The sequence below is a fragment of the Hylobates moloch genome, unplaced genomic scaffold, assembly GCF_009828535.3.
Source record: "Hylobates moloch isolate HMO894 unplaced genomic scaffold, HMol_V3 SCAFFOLD_4, whole genome shotgun sequence".
NCBI classification, from domain to species: Eukaryota; Metazoa; Chordata; class Mammalia; order Primates; family Hylobatidae; genus Hylobates; species Hylobates moloch.
The window spans coordinates 42,687,064-42,702,358 of record NW_026652279.1 but is presented as its reverse complement, the minus strand read 5'-3'; the positions used below and the strand labels follow the sequence as shown (position 1 = coordinate 42,702,358).

Here is a 15,295-nt window from a genome sequence, read left to right as displayed (position 1 = left end):
AAAAAAGAACAAATCAGATGACCTTGCAAGGCTGATTCTGCTAATTATATCAACTCTTTTAAAGTACTGCCTAATAATTCAAAAACAAACTATACACAAATGCTATTTACAAAAAGAGTAGCATTTATTATAATATACAACTTTAATAATAGATTGTTCTATCAAAAATTTGAGTTGTTCTTGTAATACTGGTAATATTTAGAGCTGTGTCCAAGGATTGCATAAAAAGCCGATTTACTCTCTTATTTCACACTTAAAAGTAGTAGGACAGAGAGAAAAACCGGCCATCTCAAACTAGTAACAGTACAAAAGACATTTGGAAGCACAAGTTCATAACATGGATATATTGATGTGTCTGCACATCATCACTAAAAATATACCTACTGAACTCTAGAAAAGTTAATTTTGATGATTACAGCTTCATTAGTTTCTATGGAGAAGATATACAGAAAGTTTTCGGATTCTCTTCTCCCGTATTCAATGAATCTGCACAATTTAAGTTGGCTAGAATTAGGTTACTTCAAAATCAGTTCGAATAAGGCCATAAAATGACTGGAAACACGCTGGTGTCTCCAGAAAAAAAAACAGGGTTAACCACAAAGTTCCCTAAATCACTGAACCCGCTTTTTAAACAACATCCTTCAGAAAAAAAATCTCAGTAAATCTCAGCAATAAATGGGACAGAAAACTGGATTCCACAGGACAATGCACACACAAAAACAGCACTGTATAGGATGAAAATCAGGATCTAAATTAATATGATGGCTATTCACCGAAAATGTAAGAAAGATTAAGCAGAGAGTAAAAAACTAAATTTATAAACAGATGTTTTAAAAACCGTTAACATGAAATTTAAAGACATTTATTTATTTTGTTCTAATATTGTTATATTCTATGGATTTTTGTGAGCCAACTTAAGTCTTTTGGAGATGAAGCTAGAGTGTAAATAAATTCTTGTTTTCGATTGTAGTATAGCACAGTATACAATCATTTTTAAAATAAAGATCATTTTCGGCCAAAACGTGTATAGGCTTCTAAAAGGTTACGTTAAAGCTGTAAAGTTTTCCAAATGATTTTAAAAGCACTTCTAGTTTTCCCAGGGCCGCCTAGTAAAGGCAACTGGTTCCTAAATGCAGTTTCTAACTGGACCAGTGAGTGAGGGAGTTATCTAAGAAGGATCCTGCATTCCGCAGAGTGCGGCGAGGTGAGAGTCAGGGCCAGGCCTGGGACCGGAGGTAGCGGGGCGAGTTTAGTTACCTCTCTGACAAGGAACACCTGGGCTGCGCGGGCGGCAGAAGCAGCCGCTGCAGGTGCGCGCGAGCCTCGGCCGCAGCAACGAACGCTGCCCCTAAGAAAGTTGGACTCCCGACGCTCGGTAAAGCAAGGAGGCTCTTTGCCGTCCCCAAACAGCTTCGCCCCGGGCCCGCCGACCCAGCCTGGCCCCACCGGGAGGAAAGGGCTGGGGCTACTCACCGTGCAGAGAGAGAAGCAGTAAAGGCGCCAGAGGGGAGCGCTGAGAAGTCATCCCGGGGCCGCAGGGAGCGCGCCTGCCGCCTACCCAGCTCCCGGTCGCCGCAGGAGAGGCGCGGGCGTGACTCTCCGCGCTCTTGGCGCAGCCTGGTCCTCCCAGACCCAGCGCCGGGCCGCTGTCCTCCGCGCAGAGCTGGGACCGTCGGACTCACAGACGAGCCAAGTGCAGCTGCAGCGCCGCCCGGCTCCGCGGACGCTGAGCTGTGACCAGAGGCGTTCCTCGCTCGCCGGCCTCGCCCAGCAGCGTACAGCCACCTAGCCCTGTCCCAGGACCAGCCGACCCCTGGCGCAGCCGGGGAGCCACTCCCCCCAACTCACGCCCCGCTACTCCAGCCGCAGCTCGGCTCCTCGCCGCACCGCCCACTCGCCCCGCTCGGTCTCCAGGGCAACCGCGGCTCCAGCGCGACGCCTGGCGGCCCACCCGCGGAGCAGAGCGCGGCGCGCAGCTGGAGCGGCCCCCGCCACCTGTGCACCGCGCCGCCCGCTCCCCCGCACGCCTCCACCAGCTCCGGGAACCGAGGGGTGGGCGCCCTCCTCGCCGGAGTTAGGGCCCCTCCCTTGCTCTAAACCCCTCCGCAAACAGGTGATGTCGGCCTGATGCATTCTGGAGAGCCCTAGGAATGACTTCCACAGCCGTCCTCTGAGCCTGCAAGAGTCTTTCCTGTTGCAGTTTTAGGATAATTTATATCTGGCTTTTTCACTTCCAGTCCTCTCTTATAAGACCTAAATAATCTGAAAGAACCTGACTCTGGCAGAATTAGGAATTCCTAATTTTGCAGTTTTTTGCTTTCGTGCTGTTTCCTGGATACCTTTTCACCTTTCTTCCTTGAAAAGTGGATAGGGGCTGTAGCATGCCCCTAACTCCCCATTCCTATCAGAGAGACTGCCATTTTCTCTTGCCCCTTTTGTAAACCTTATGTCAACTCCTAATATTTTAAGTTTTTCATCTTAAATGTTAGTGCTTTCTTAAACTGACCTTAAGTATACATGTTAACTAGTGGGGGAGCTACAATTATTGTAATGGTTGTTTAGTTGGGTTTTTTGTTTTTGTTTCTTGTTTGTTTGGGTTGGGTAGGGAGAAAGACTTTCCTAGCATCTGAAATTGTTTTACTTAAATATCTACCTACATCTTTTCTTATAAAACCTATCTTTATTCCCTTATACTGGGCTCTGCTCTTTATTGTACAGCTCATAGTCACTTCCTGCTTCAGCCTCCAAACTGAGCCTTCTAAATTTGAGGACATACCTGCCCAGGGGATGCTAACCCATTTTGGTCAGTTTCTACAGCAGCACAAATTAGGATTCTCGGAGCCATTCAGAAATTGAGCCCTTATCTGGCAAATACAGTCCTCCCAGGGAAACGCAGAAACAAAAATAATATGCACGGAAGAAAAATATGTAAAATAATTTTTAAACATACATTTGGACAAGGACTGGAAGATATATGTAAAATTAAAATGTCAAGATGGTGGAGTTATGGATGTACTTCTCTTTTTTGAAAATGTGGATATTATATTTTTAAGGTTAAAAAAGGAAACATGTTAAGAAATGTTAATAACTTTTAACAAAAATATCCCGAAAGGATAAATTTTCATTATGAATTAGAGATGCCTCAACTTTGCTCACTACTTCCGACTTGCTAGAATTCCCTACCAGATCTCTAATGGCAAGAAATAAATGATATGACAGTAGAGTTTTTCATATTAATAACAGAAATTTAAATTTCCAACTATGATATCACGAGGCTCATTCTCATTCTTTTAAACTCCAGGGTAAGGACTAGAGTTTCTTTTTTCCATCCCATTCAATTCCTCACCCTCTCTTGTACATATTCCTGCAGTCTAATCCAGTCCTAAGCAGGGTATAAGAGTAAGCAAAATAAGAAGAAAAACAAGGAAGCTGTCAAGTGATAGGAGCTACTGAGAGCAATTCTTCATGTCACCATAATCCCAGATATAAACATAGAGGCAGAATATTTATCCTTTAAATAACCTAATAATCTGAGCTTAAAGCCCTGATAAAGCATGTTATCTGATATATTTATCACATCAATTTAATAACTATTTACCAAGTACCTACACTTTGTAAGGCACCGGGTTTCAGGTTAAACCAAAAAAAAAAACAATGACTCCTGACCCCAAATAAGTTCCAACTGCATATGGGCTATATCTGTGTTATCATGAATAAGCAGATAGAGTTCTGCCTTTTTGTCACCTAAGGATACTTCTGCCTTGCCAGACAAGAGTTACTGAGTCATTAAGAGGACAGAGGACAGTGCTCACAGTTCAATAGAGGAGCCCTTTCGATAGAAAAAAAAGTGTGGCTTCTGAAGGCAGAGTGAGGATGATCAGATTTCAGGAGGCAATCCAGCTGCCCAGAAGCATGGGGGCAGATGGTAGATGGTGGACCAGAAGAAAGCAGATCAGGAGTACTAGAAGCTCCAAGTGCTGTACACTGAGGCTTCCAAGGACGCTCTCCCAGGAAACAAAAAGTGTGGTTTTTAAAAAAATTCATAGAGATAACACCATTGGCATATACTTTGAGTAATTTTTTATTAGTAACTATGAGTTTCACCAGCTCTTTTATCCAAATCTGCCTTACGACCACAGAAGGATTTCTTTAAATCCCTGAAGTATTCTGAGTACTAAAGACACAGACAACATGTTATATTTGTATAACACTTTACAAATTTCAAAGTGCTTTCACACCTATTATCTAATTTAATCTTCACAGCAAACCCAGGGGAGATGAATAACGCATGTATGATGACCCTGTCTTCACACAGGAGGATACTGTGTCTTAAAGCTATCTGAGGGTAACACTGTACTTGCCTCCTAAAGATTTATCCCACCTCTGCCCCACCATGATCACTACCACACCCAGACACCACCTCAGAAGCTATAAAATTTGGATGAGATTGGCCCCACCCTCCTCTCTGAGAGGGTTATAGTTGGTCTACCTTACCAAGAAAGAAATGGAGAGGGGAATGATCAGGATGAGGAATCCTGGTAGAAGACTCTGCTATATAGCACCTTTGACTCAAAAACATCGATGACGTGAAAATAAGTCAACTGCTAAAGTTCACATTTTAATCCTAGGCAGGCTTCTCTCCTCAACCCATCAAAATGCTGGACAACTTCTTTCCACAATCAGTTAATCTGCATTCAAGAATGGAAAATTAACTTTATTATTAGCTTAGGAGGAACATAATTAAGAAAGACAAATGATGTATGGAATCATAAGGATTTCCAATGCCAAGTATAAATTATTTTTGAATTAGCTATTTTAAGTTTTTAATACCTCAGATCCCTCTTCATTCATGTATATAAATTAAAGGTTAATTGCATTTAAGTTTTGGTCTGTATTTGTCTATGGAGTGTTTTATAAGAACATTATTCTTAAAGTTAGGAAAAACCTGTTTGATCCTTGCTTGAGCCAGTAACTCATTCTGTATATATTTTAACCCAGCTGTTTAGAGCCAGCATATAATCTAGAGCACAGTTTGGTCCTTTTAGAAGTAAAATTTTAGGGGAATTTTTCTCCCTGCCCCTCCCCCTTTGCAAAATGTCAAGAAAAGCTCTAAAATGACAATAAAGGAATGGAGAAGAAAATAGTGGCATCATTACAGTAAGAAAGTAAACCAACAAGTGTTTATTGTATGTTGACATAAATAGACCACTTAACATTTTAAAACAACACTCTCAAAATTTGGATTAACTCATAACCTAGATATATTGATATCTTATTGTCTTTCTTACATCTGTTTCTTCCCACTCCTCTGTCAACCGTTTCCTAGATAGGATTTACAAGGAGCAAAACAGCAATATCCATCCTCCTCCCCATAGTCCAATCCCTATCACTGTTGTGAATATTGTCAAAGTTTCCCATCTTCATCCATTTTGGGAAAAGTTAGCTCTTTTTCTTGAAGCCCTAATTTGTTTTTAGGTAAAGTTACTCTCTGAGCAGGGAACATTGTAACGAAATGCTACTGAATTAATTCTAATAGCAAATTTAAAATAATACCACTATGTTTTTTTAGGACTTGAAAAAGGCAATAGCGTAAGTAGCATTTTGTATGTCACCTGAAAAATTTTTGTATTTTCATTTTTATAAGGAATATAATTTTCAAATATCTGCCAAGTTTCTTTACCAGTTTTCATTAAAGGTAATATGCTTCAGATTAATTCACTTGATTTTATATTGGGGTATAGGCAGTTACCTCAGTGTTTTCCAATTCTGAGGTGTTTTCCATAGAAGTTTAATTTAAAGTGCAGTTCAGACTTTCACTTCCAGCAACAAAACAGGTTAGAGACCTTGATTTATTAAAAACGTGAAATTATACATTTTTATAATCTTAAATGAATCCATTATAATCTTGAATGAATAAAATATGGAAAAGTAAAGCCAAAGGCTGCACGAAGGAAGGAATCCATCTACAGTCTATTCTCAACACAGCATCCACGGTGATCCTATGAAGTCAGATCAGGTCTGTCCAAGACCTTCCAATGGCTTCCTGTACCACTCAGGATGAGTCCTTACTGTAAATGACAGGGCCTGTGTTAGTTGCCTATTGCTGCTGTAACAAATTACGACAAACTTAGTGGTGTAAAACAACACAAATGTGTTATAGTTCTTGAAGTCAGAAGTCCAAAATGATTCTCAATAGACTAAAATCAAGGTGTGGACAAGGCTGTGTTCCTTTCTGGAGGTTCCAGGGGAGAATCATTTTCTTACCTTTTCCAGATTCTAGAGCCCACCTACTTTCCTTGGCTCATGGTCCCCTTCCTCTATCTTCAAATCCAGCAACATCTGGCCAAGCCCTTCTCACACTCCTTCCACATTTAAGGATCCTCGTGATTACACTGGGCCCACATAGATAATCCAGAATAACCTCATTTCCAGATCAGTTGAACAGCATCCATCAGCAACCTTAATTCCCCTTTGCCATAGGAGGTAATACATTCACAGATTCTGGGGATTAGGAAGTGGGGAATCCCCTTTGTGGGGGGCCCTTATTCTGATTACCACAAGAACCTACTGTATCTAGTCCCCCATTATCTCTCTGACCACATCTTCTGTTTTTCCCCTTAGTCATTCTGCTGTCACCATAATGACCTCCTCAATGTTTCTTGAATAAGCAGGAACATGTTTGCCTCAGGACCACTAAAATTGTTCTTTCCCTACATTTTTGCATAGCTCTTCTTTCACTTCTTAAGATCTTTTCTCATGTGTCACCTAAGTCGTAACTGACCACTGAAACCGCCTTTGCAAAATTATGACAGAGACAGTGAAAGAGATCTAACTTAACCTACTCCATCTTGCTTCTAACCTCCAACCTGTCTTTGTTCATTCCTGGGCGTAGGCTGAACTAACTTTGGGAGAAACTTAGTTTATAGTTTAAACAAAGACGATAATAGCCCTTTCCCAAAGCAGACCTTCTTCTTGCCTGGGGACTAGATTGCCTTTGTAGGACTAACATTAGCCACAAGATTAGAAATTATGGTTTAGGAGTCATGCAGCCAGACGCTACAAGATTCTGACCCTCCCTAAACTGCTCCTAAGATCAGTGCTTGAGATATTTTGCAGACCCTGCACAGGATGGATGGATCAGCTGGCACCACCCAGATCGATAAACTGGCTAATTTGATCTTGTGGCCGCCTCCTAGGAAATGACTCAGTGCAAGAAGACAGCTTTGATTCACTATAATTTCATCCCTAACCAATCAGCACTCCTGGCTCACTGGCTTCCCCTCATCCACCAAGTTATCCTTAAAAACTCTGCTCCCTAAATGTCTGGGGAGACTGATTTGAGTAATAATAAAGCTCCAGTCTCCCGCACAGCCGGCTCTGCGTGAATTACTCTTTCTCTATTGCAATTCCCCTGTCTTGATGAACTGGCTCTGTTGAGGCAGCAGGCAAGGTGAACCCCTTGGACAGTTAACATCATCCTTCTAAAATAAAAAATTTAAAAGACATTTTAAAATCCCTCTCCCTGTTGTATTTTTTCTTAGCATTCTGTCATTAACATACTCAATTATTTGAATAATCTTGTTTGTTTGTTGTCTGCTTCACCCAATATAATCTACAAGGACAGGAACTCTATTTTATTCATTGCTGAATTCTCAGTGTCTTTAACAGATCATGACACATGTAGATACTGAATAAACATTTTGAATGGATGAATCAATGAATGAAGCAATTCTCAAGAAATCTGACAGGATTGAAATTATTTACAACACATTCTTTGACCACAATGATATTAAGATAGACATCAATAACAAATACACACTCACACACATTTAGATATTACAAAAAGCAACTCTAAATAATTCAAAATCAAGAAATCATAAAGGAAACTAAAGTGTATCTAGAAGAAAATAAAAATATTTTATATTGAAATCTGTAAAATGCAGCTAGGGTATCTATTTGAAGGAAAACTTAAAGCCTCAAATGTTTATAATAGAAAAGATGAAAACCTAAACACAAATAAATTACTATTTAGCTTAAGAATTTTGATAAAATAAAATAGGTCTAAAGGAAGTATTAATAGAACAAAATAATATAGAGGCAAAATCAATAAAATGTTTAACAAATATATAATACAGAAGATTGACACAGTCAAATATTTGCACCTTGAAAATCTTAGTTAACAAAATTCCAGTGACACTAATCAAAATTAAAAATGAGAGAGACTTCAAATAATATCAGAATAAAAATGGTGGCCAGATGTGGTGGCTCATGCCTATAATCTCAGCATTTTGGGAGGCCAAGGCAGGTGGATCACCTGAGGTCAAGAGTTCGAGACCAGCCTGGCCAACATGGTGAAACCCCATCTCTACTAAAAATACAAAAATTAGCCAGATGTGGTAATGCATACCTGTAATCCCAGCTACTACTCTGGAGGCTGAGGGGGGAGAATTGCTTGAACTCAGGAAGCAGAGGTTGCTGTGAGCCGAGATCATGCCACTGCACTCCAGCCTGGGCAACAAGCAAGACTCCATCTTAAAAAATAAAAAAGAATAAAAAAGGAGACATTACTACATATGCTGCAGATATTTAAAAGATAGGAAAAATGTGAATAATTTTCTGCCAAAAAATCTGAAAATTTGGAGGAAATGGGCAATATCCTAGAAAAATATAACATCAACATTTGCTCAAAAATAAGCAGAAAACGTGGATAGTCCCGTACAATTGAGGTAATTGAAGCAATAGTTTAAAATCTTTCTATAAATAAAACTCTAGCTCCAGGTAATTTTATCAGCAGATTTCGCCAAATGTTCAGAAAACAAAAACAAACCCAATCTTTTACAACTATTTAAAAATACAGAAAAAATGAAACACTCCATTCATTTTATGATGCTACCATTATACTGCATACCAAATATTGACAAGAATGATAGGAGAAAAGAAAAGAAAATAGGCCAATTTTTCTTATGCAAAGAGATGCAAATGAGCATTAGTAAACCAAGTCCACTAAGGTATATATGAAATAATGCATCACACCAATTGGATTTATTTCATGAGAGTAATGTGTAATATTTAACAATCAATGCAATTCACCACATTGAGGTTAAAGGAAAAAAATTAGATGATCATTTTATTAAGTGCCCACTGAAGGCAAAGAAGCCATTCCTGGCCTTATCTGACAGAGGTCCTTGGGGAAGAAAAGGCAGCCAGCAGAATCAGAGAAAGGCCACAGGGTGAAGGAAGCTCATAGTGCAGATTGGAGTGCTCAGTGGGCAGGCAGGGAGGGGCGAAGCCTGAGAGCCCTGCTTGTTTTCTCAGCAGGGAGGGTTGTAGCCTCGGGCAAGATCTCAGCCCTGATTGCAGGCTGACTGGATGTAAACTCAATATGGTTGCTGGGGCATGGCAGGAGTGAGACTGACCTTGCTGGTTATGAGGGAGCTGGGTAAGCCCTGTCACTGCTGGCTTTCCCCCACTTCCCTGGTGACCTGTATGATACAGCAGAGGCAGCCATAATCCCCCTGGGAACAAAACTCCATTGGCCTGGGAACCACCTCCCACCCCCCACAGTGGTGGCAGCAAGCCCCGTCCAAGAAGAGCCTGAGTTCAGACCTGCCTAACAGTGCCCACACCTGATGGTTTTTCTCTACTCACTCTGGTAGCTGAAGACAAAAGGCATAAGCTCTTGAGAGCTCTATGGCCCTACCCATCACCTGAGAAACCTGAGTACCCATCCTGCCAAACGTAGGGCAAGATTATATACCCCTTCTACTACCTCAGCTGGCACTCTCTTGAAAACACCACCTCCTGGCTGGAGGCAAACCAACTCAAGCCATTACAGCAACTCATAACAGAACAACTGTTACCAGGGGGTCCTTGTTCTTAGAGCTCCCAAGATGGTGGCGGGCAGCTTCCAAGATGGCGGCAAGCCTCTTGTTCTCTGACCTGGGGTTCTTGGCCTCACGGATTCCAGGGAATGGAATCTTGGCTCATGCGGTGAGTGTTATAGCTCTATTAGAAGCTGTGGGTCACAGAAGAGAACCATGGAACCCAGCGACTAGTGTTTAGCTCGATTTGGACGAACCCAGGCACTTAGTTGTGCAGGAACAATGGCAAGCCTTTAGCCTGATTGTGCAGTTGCAAGATTTAATAGAGTGAAAACAGAGCTCCCATAAATGGGAGGGGACCCAAAGGGGGTTGCTGTTGCCAGTTCGAATGCCTGGGTTTATATCCCCATCATTTTCCCTCCCCTTGTGCTCTCAGGCGATAGATGACTGGCTATCCTGTTTTTGCCTAATTAGCATTTTAGTGAGCTCTCTTTACTACCTGATTGGTCGGGTGTGAGCTAAGTTGCAAACCCCATGTTTAAAGGTGGATGTGGTCACCTTCCCAGCTAGGCTTAGGGATTCTTAGTTGGCCTAGGAAATCCAGCTAGTCCTGTCTCTCACAACCATGCTCCGAAGAAGGAGGAAATAACAGCTGATTCCACTGCCTGCAACACCCCAGCTAACCAGAGGTCCTGAGTCCATCCACATGACAATTTTACTGCTAACATAACCACCATTCAAAAATTTGGTTGCAAAATACTGCAACCAAGGACTCCCACAGAGGTCACTACACACCTCTGCCACCTCCACCAGAGCAGGTTCTGGTATCCATGGCTGGGAGACCTAAAGATGGATCACAACACAGGACTTTTTGCAGGCCTTCCCCAATACCAGCCGGGAGCCCAGTTAGCCCCACTGGGTGGCTAGATGCAGAAGGGCAATAACAATCACTGCAGTCCAGCTCTCAAGAAGCCCTATCCCTAGGGGAAGCAGGAGAGTACCACATCCAAAGGATCACCTCATGGGACAAAACAATCTGAACAGCAGCCCTTGAGTTCCAGATCTTTCCACTGAAACAGTCTACCCAAAAAAGAAGGAACCAGAAAAACAATTCTGATAATATGACAAAACAAGGTTCTATTAACACCCCCAAAAGATCACATTAGCTCTCCAGCAATCCAAACCAAGAAAAATTCTCTGAATTGCCAAATAAAGAATTCAGAAGGTTGATTATTAAGCTACTCAAGGAGGCACCAGAGAAAGGTGAAAAACAACTTAAAGAAACCTAAAAAACAACACAGGATATGGATGAAAAAGTGTCCAGAGAAATAGACATCATAAAGAAAAGACAATCACAACTTCTGACAATGAAAGACATACTTAGAGAAATGCAAAATACACTGGGAAGTTTCAGCAATCAAATCAAACAAGTAGAAGGAAGAACTTCAGAGCTTGAAAATAAGACTTTCTAGTTAACCCAATCAGACAAGGGTAAAGAAAAAAGAATTTTTAAAAAATAAACAAAGCCTCCAAGAAATTTGGGATTATGTTAAATGACCAAACATAAGAATAATTAGTATTCCTGAGGAAGAAGAGAAATCTAAAAGTCTGGAACATGTATTTGAGGAAATAATTGAGGAAAACTTCCCTGGTCTTGCTAGAGATCTAGATATCCAAATATAAGATGCTCAAAGAACCCCTGGTAAGTTCATCACAAAAAGATCATCACCTAGGCACACAGTCAACAGGTTATCTAATATTAAGATGAAGGAAAGAATCTTAAGAGTTGTGAGGCAGCCAGGCGTGGTGGCTCACGCTTGTAATCCCAGCACTTTGGGAGGCCGAGGCGGGCAGATCACGAGGTCAGGAGATCGAGACCACGGTGAAACCCCGTCTCTACTAAAAATACAAAAAATTAGCCAGGCGTGGTGGCGGGCACCTGTAGTCCCAGCTACTCGGAGAGGCTGAGGCAGGAGAATGGCGTGAACCCGGGAGGCGGAGCTTGCAGTGAGCCAAGATTGCACCACTGCACTCCAGCCTGGGTGACAGAGCGAGACTCCGTCTCAAAAAAAAAAAAAAAAACAGTTGTGAGGCAAAAGCATCTGGTAACCTATTATACAAAGGAAAAGCTATCAGACTAACACCAGGTTTCTCAGCAGAAATCCTGCAAGCCAAAACGGATTGGGGTCCTATCTACAGCCTTCTTAAACAAAATAATTATCAGCCTAGAATTTTGTATCCAGCAAAACTAAGCTTCATAAACAAAGGAGAGATAAAGTCTTTTTCTGACAAACAAATGCTGAGAGAATTCACCACTACCAAGCTGGCACTACAAAAAATGCTAAAAGGAGTTCTAAATCTTGGAACAAAACCTGAAATACACCAAAATAGAACCTCCTTAAAGCATAAATCTCACAGGACCTGTAAAACAATAACACAATTAAAAAAAGGAATTCAGGCAACAATCAGCATGATGAATAGAACAGTACCTCACATCTCAATACTAACATTGAATGTAAATGGCCTAAATGCTCCACTTAAAAAATAGAGAATGGCAGAATGGATAAAATCCCACAAACAAGTATCTGCTGTCTTCAAGAGATTCAGCTCACACATATGGGCTCACATAAACTTAAGGTGAAATGGTGGAAAAAGATATTCCATGCAAATGGGAACCAAAAGTAAGCAGGAGTAGATGTTCTTATTTATATCAGACAAAACAGACTTTAAAGCAACAACAGTTAAAAAGATAAAGAGGGGCATTATATAATAATAAAAAGATTAGTCCGACAGGAAAATATCACAATTCTAAGTATACATGCATCTAACACTGGATCTCCCAAATTTATAAAACAATTACTACTAGACCTAAGAAATGAGATAGATGGCAATACAGTAAGAGTGGGGGACTTCAATACTCGACTAACAGCACTAAACAGGTTATCAAGCCAGAAAGTCAACAAAGAAACAATGGAATTAAACTATACTCTAGAACAAATGGACTTAACAGATATTTACAGAACATTCTACCCAACAACTGCACAATATACATTCTATTTATCAGCATATGGAACATTCTCCAAGATAGACCATATGATAGGCCACAAAACAAGTCTTAATAAATTTAAGAAAATTGAAATTATATCAGCTATTCTCTCAGACCACAGTGGAATAAAATTGAAAATTAACTCCAAAAGGAACCCTCAAAACTATACAAATACATGGAAATTCAATAACCTGGTCCCAAATGATCTTTGGATCAACAATGAACTCAATATGGAAATTTAAAAATTCTTTGAACTGAACACTAATAGTGACACAACCTATCAATACCTCTGGGATACTGCAAAAGCAGTGCTAAGAGGAAAGTTCATAGCATTAAATGCCTACATCAAAAACTCTGAAAGAGCACAAATAGACAATCTAAGCTCACACCTCAAGAAACTAGAAAAAAAGAACAAACCAAACCCAAACCCAGAAGAAGAAAAGAAATAACAAGGATCAGAGCACAACTAAATGAAATTGAAACAAAAAAAAATGTACAAAAGATAAATGAAACAAAAAGATGGTTCTTGGCTGGGTGTGGTTGCTCATGCCTGTAATCTCACCACTTTGGGAAGCCAAGGTGGGTGGATCACTTGAGGCCAGGAGTTCGAGACAAGTCTGGCCAACACAGTGAAACTCTGTCTCTACTAAGACTACAAAAATTAGCCAGTTGTGGTGGTGTGTGCTTGTAATCCCAGCTACTCGGGAGGCTGAGACAGGAGAATCACATCTGTCACAAAAGAAAGAAAGGAAAGAAGGAAGGAAGGAAGGGAGGGAGGGAGGGAGGGTGGGTGGGTGGAGGGATTTAAAAATTACCAACAAAAAAAGTCCAGGACCAGATGGATTCACAGCTGAATTCTGTCAGACATTCAGAGAATTGGTACCAATACTAATGAAGCTATTCCAAAAGACAGAGAAAGAGGGAATCCTCCCTAAATCATTCTATAAATCTAGTATTGCCCTAATACCAAAACCAGGAAAGGACATAGCAAAAAAAAAAAAAATGAAACCTACAGACCGATATACATAATGAACATAGATGCAAAAATCTATGTTCTTCATGCAGTGCCCATCAAAATACCAACATCATTCTTCACAGAGCTAGAAAAAACAATCCAAAAATGTACATGGAACCAAAAAAGACCCTGCATAGCCAAAACAAGACTAAGCAAAAAGAACAAATCTGGAGGCATCACATTATCAAAGTTAAAACTATACTACAAGGCTATAGTTAGCAAAACAGCATAGTACTGTTATAAGTACAAACATAGATACAAAATACTAACTAATAGAATCCAACAGCTTATCAAAAAGATAATCCACCATGATCAAGTGGGTTTCACACCAGGGATGCAGGGTTGGTTTAACACATTCAAGTCAATAAATGTGATACACCACATAAACAGAATTAAAAAAAAACAAAGGTCATATGATCATCTCAATAGACTCTGAAAAAGCATTTCACAAAATCCAGCATCCCTTTGTGATTAAAACCCTCTGCAAAATCAGCATACAAGGGACATACCTAACTGTAATAAAAGCCATCTGTGACAAACCCACAGCCAACATTATACTGAATGGGGAAAAGTTGAAAGCTTTCCCCCTGAGAACTGGAACAAGACAAGGATGCCCACTTTCACCACTTCTATTCAACATACTACTGGAAGTCCTAGCCAGAGCAATCAGACCAGAGAAAGAAATAAAGGACATCCAAATCAGTAAAGAGGATTCAAACTGCCACTGTTTGCTGATTTGCTGCTGTTTTCTAGGTATAGATCATATACCTAGAAAACCCTAAAGACTCTTCCAAAAAGCTCCTAGATATGATAAATGAACTCAGTAAAGTTTCAGAATATAAAATCAATGTACACAAATCAGTAGCACTGCTATACACCAACAGCAACCAAGCTGAGAATCAAATCAAGAACTCAACCCCTTTTACAACAGTTGCAAAAAAATAAAATAAAATACTCAGAAATGTACCTAACCAAGGAAGTGAAAGATCTCTACAAGGTAAACTACAAAACACTGCTGAAAGAAATTATAGGTGACACAAACAAATGGAAACACATCCCATGCTCATGGATGGGTAGAATCAATACGGTGAAAATGACCATACTGCCAAAAGCAATCTATAACGTCAATGCAATGCCCATCAAAATACCAACATCATTCTTCGCAGAGCTAGAAAAAACAATCCTAAAATTTATATGGAACCGAAAAGGACCCTGCATAGCCAAAGCAAGACTAAGAAAAAAGAACAAATCTGGAGGCATCATATTATCCAAGTTCAAACTATACTACAAGGCTATAGTTACCAAAACAGCATGGTACTGTTATAAGTACAAGCATATAGACCAATGGAACAGAAAAGAGAACCCAGAAATAAAGCCAAATACTTACAGCCTACTGATCTTTATCAAAGCAAA

General features: G+C 40.4%; 1 protein-coding gene across 4 annotated transcripts in view; it reads right to left on the bottom strand.

The window, feature by feature from the left end:
- Positions 1–15,295, bottom strand: part of IGSF11 (immunoglobulin superfamily member 11) — a 225,055-nt gene that overhangs the window by 125,264 nt on the left and 84,496 nt on the right. For 3 of the 4 annotated variants that reach the window (XM_032150111.2, XM_058437472.1, XM_032150112.2), the window contains exon 1: positions 1,474–1,849. The exons of the other annotated variant lie outside the window; for it this stretch is intronic. In XM_032150111.2, coding sequence (XP_032006002.1) covers positions 1,474–1,525 — 52 coding nt within the window. In that variant the 5' untranslated portion in view covers positions 1,526–1,849. Of the gene's footprint in view, positions 1–1,473; positions 1,850–15,295 lie in introns of those variants that run through there. 4 annotated transcript variants of the gene reach the window in all.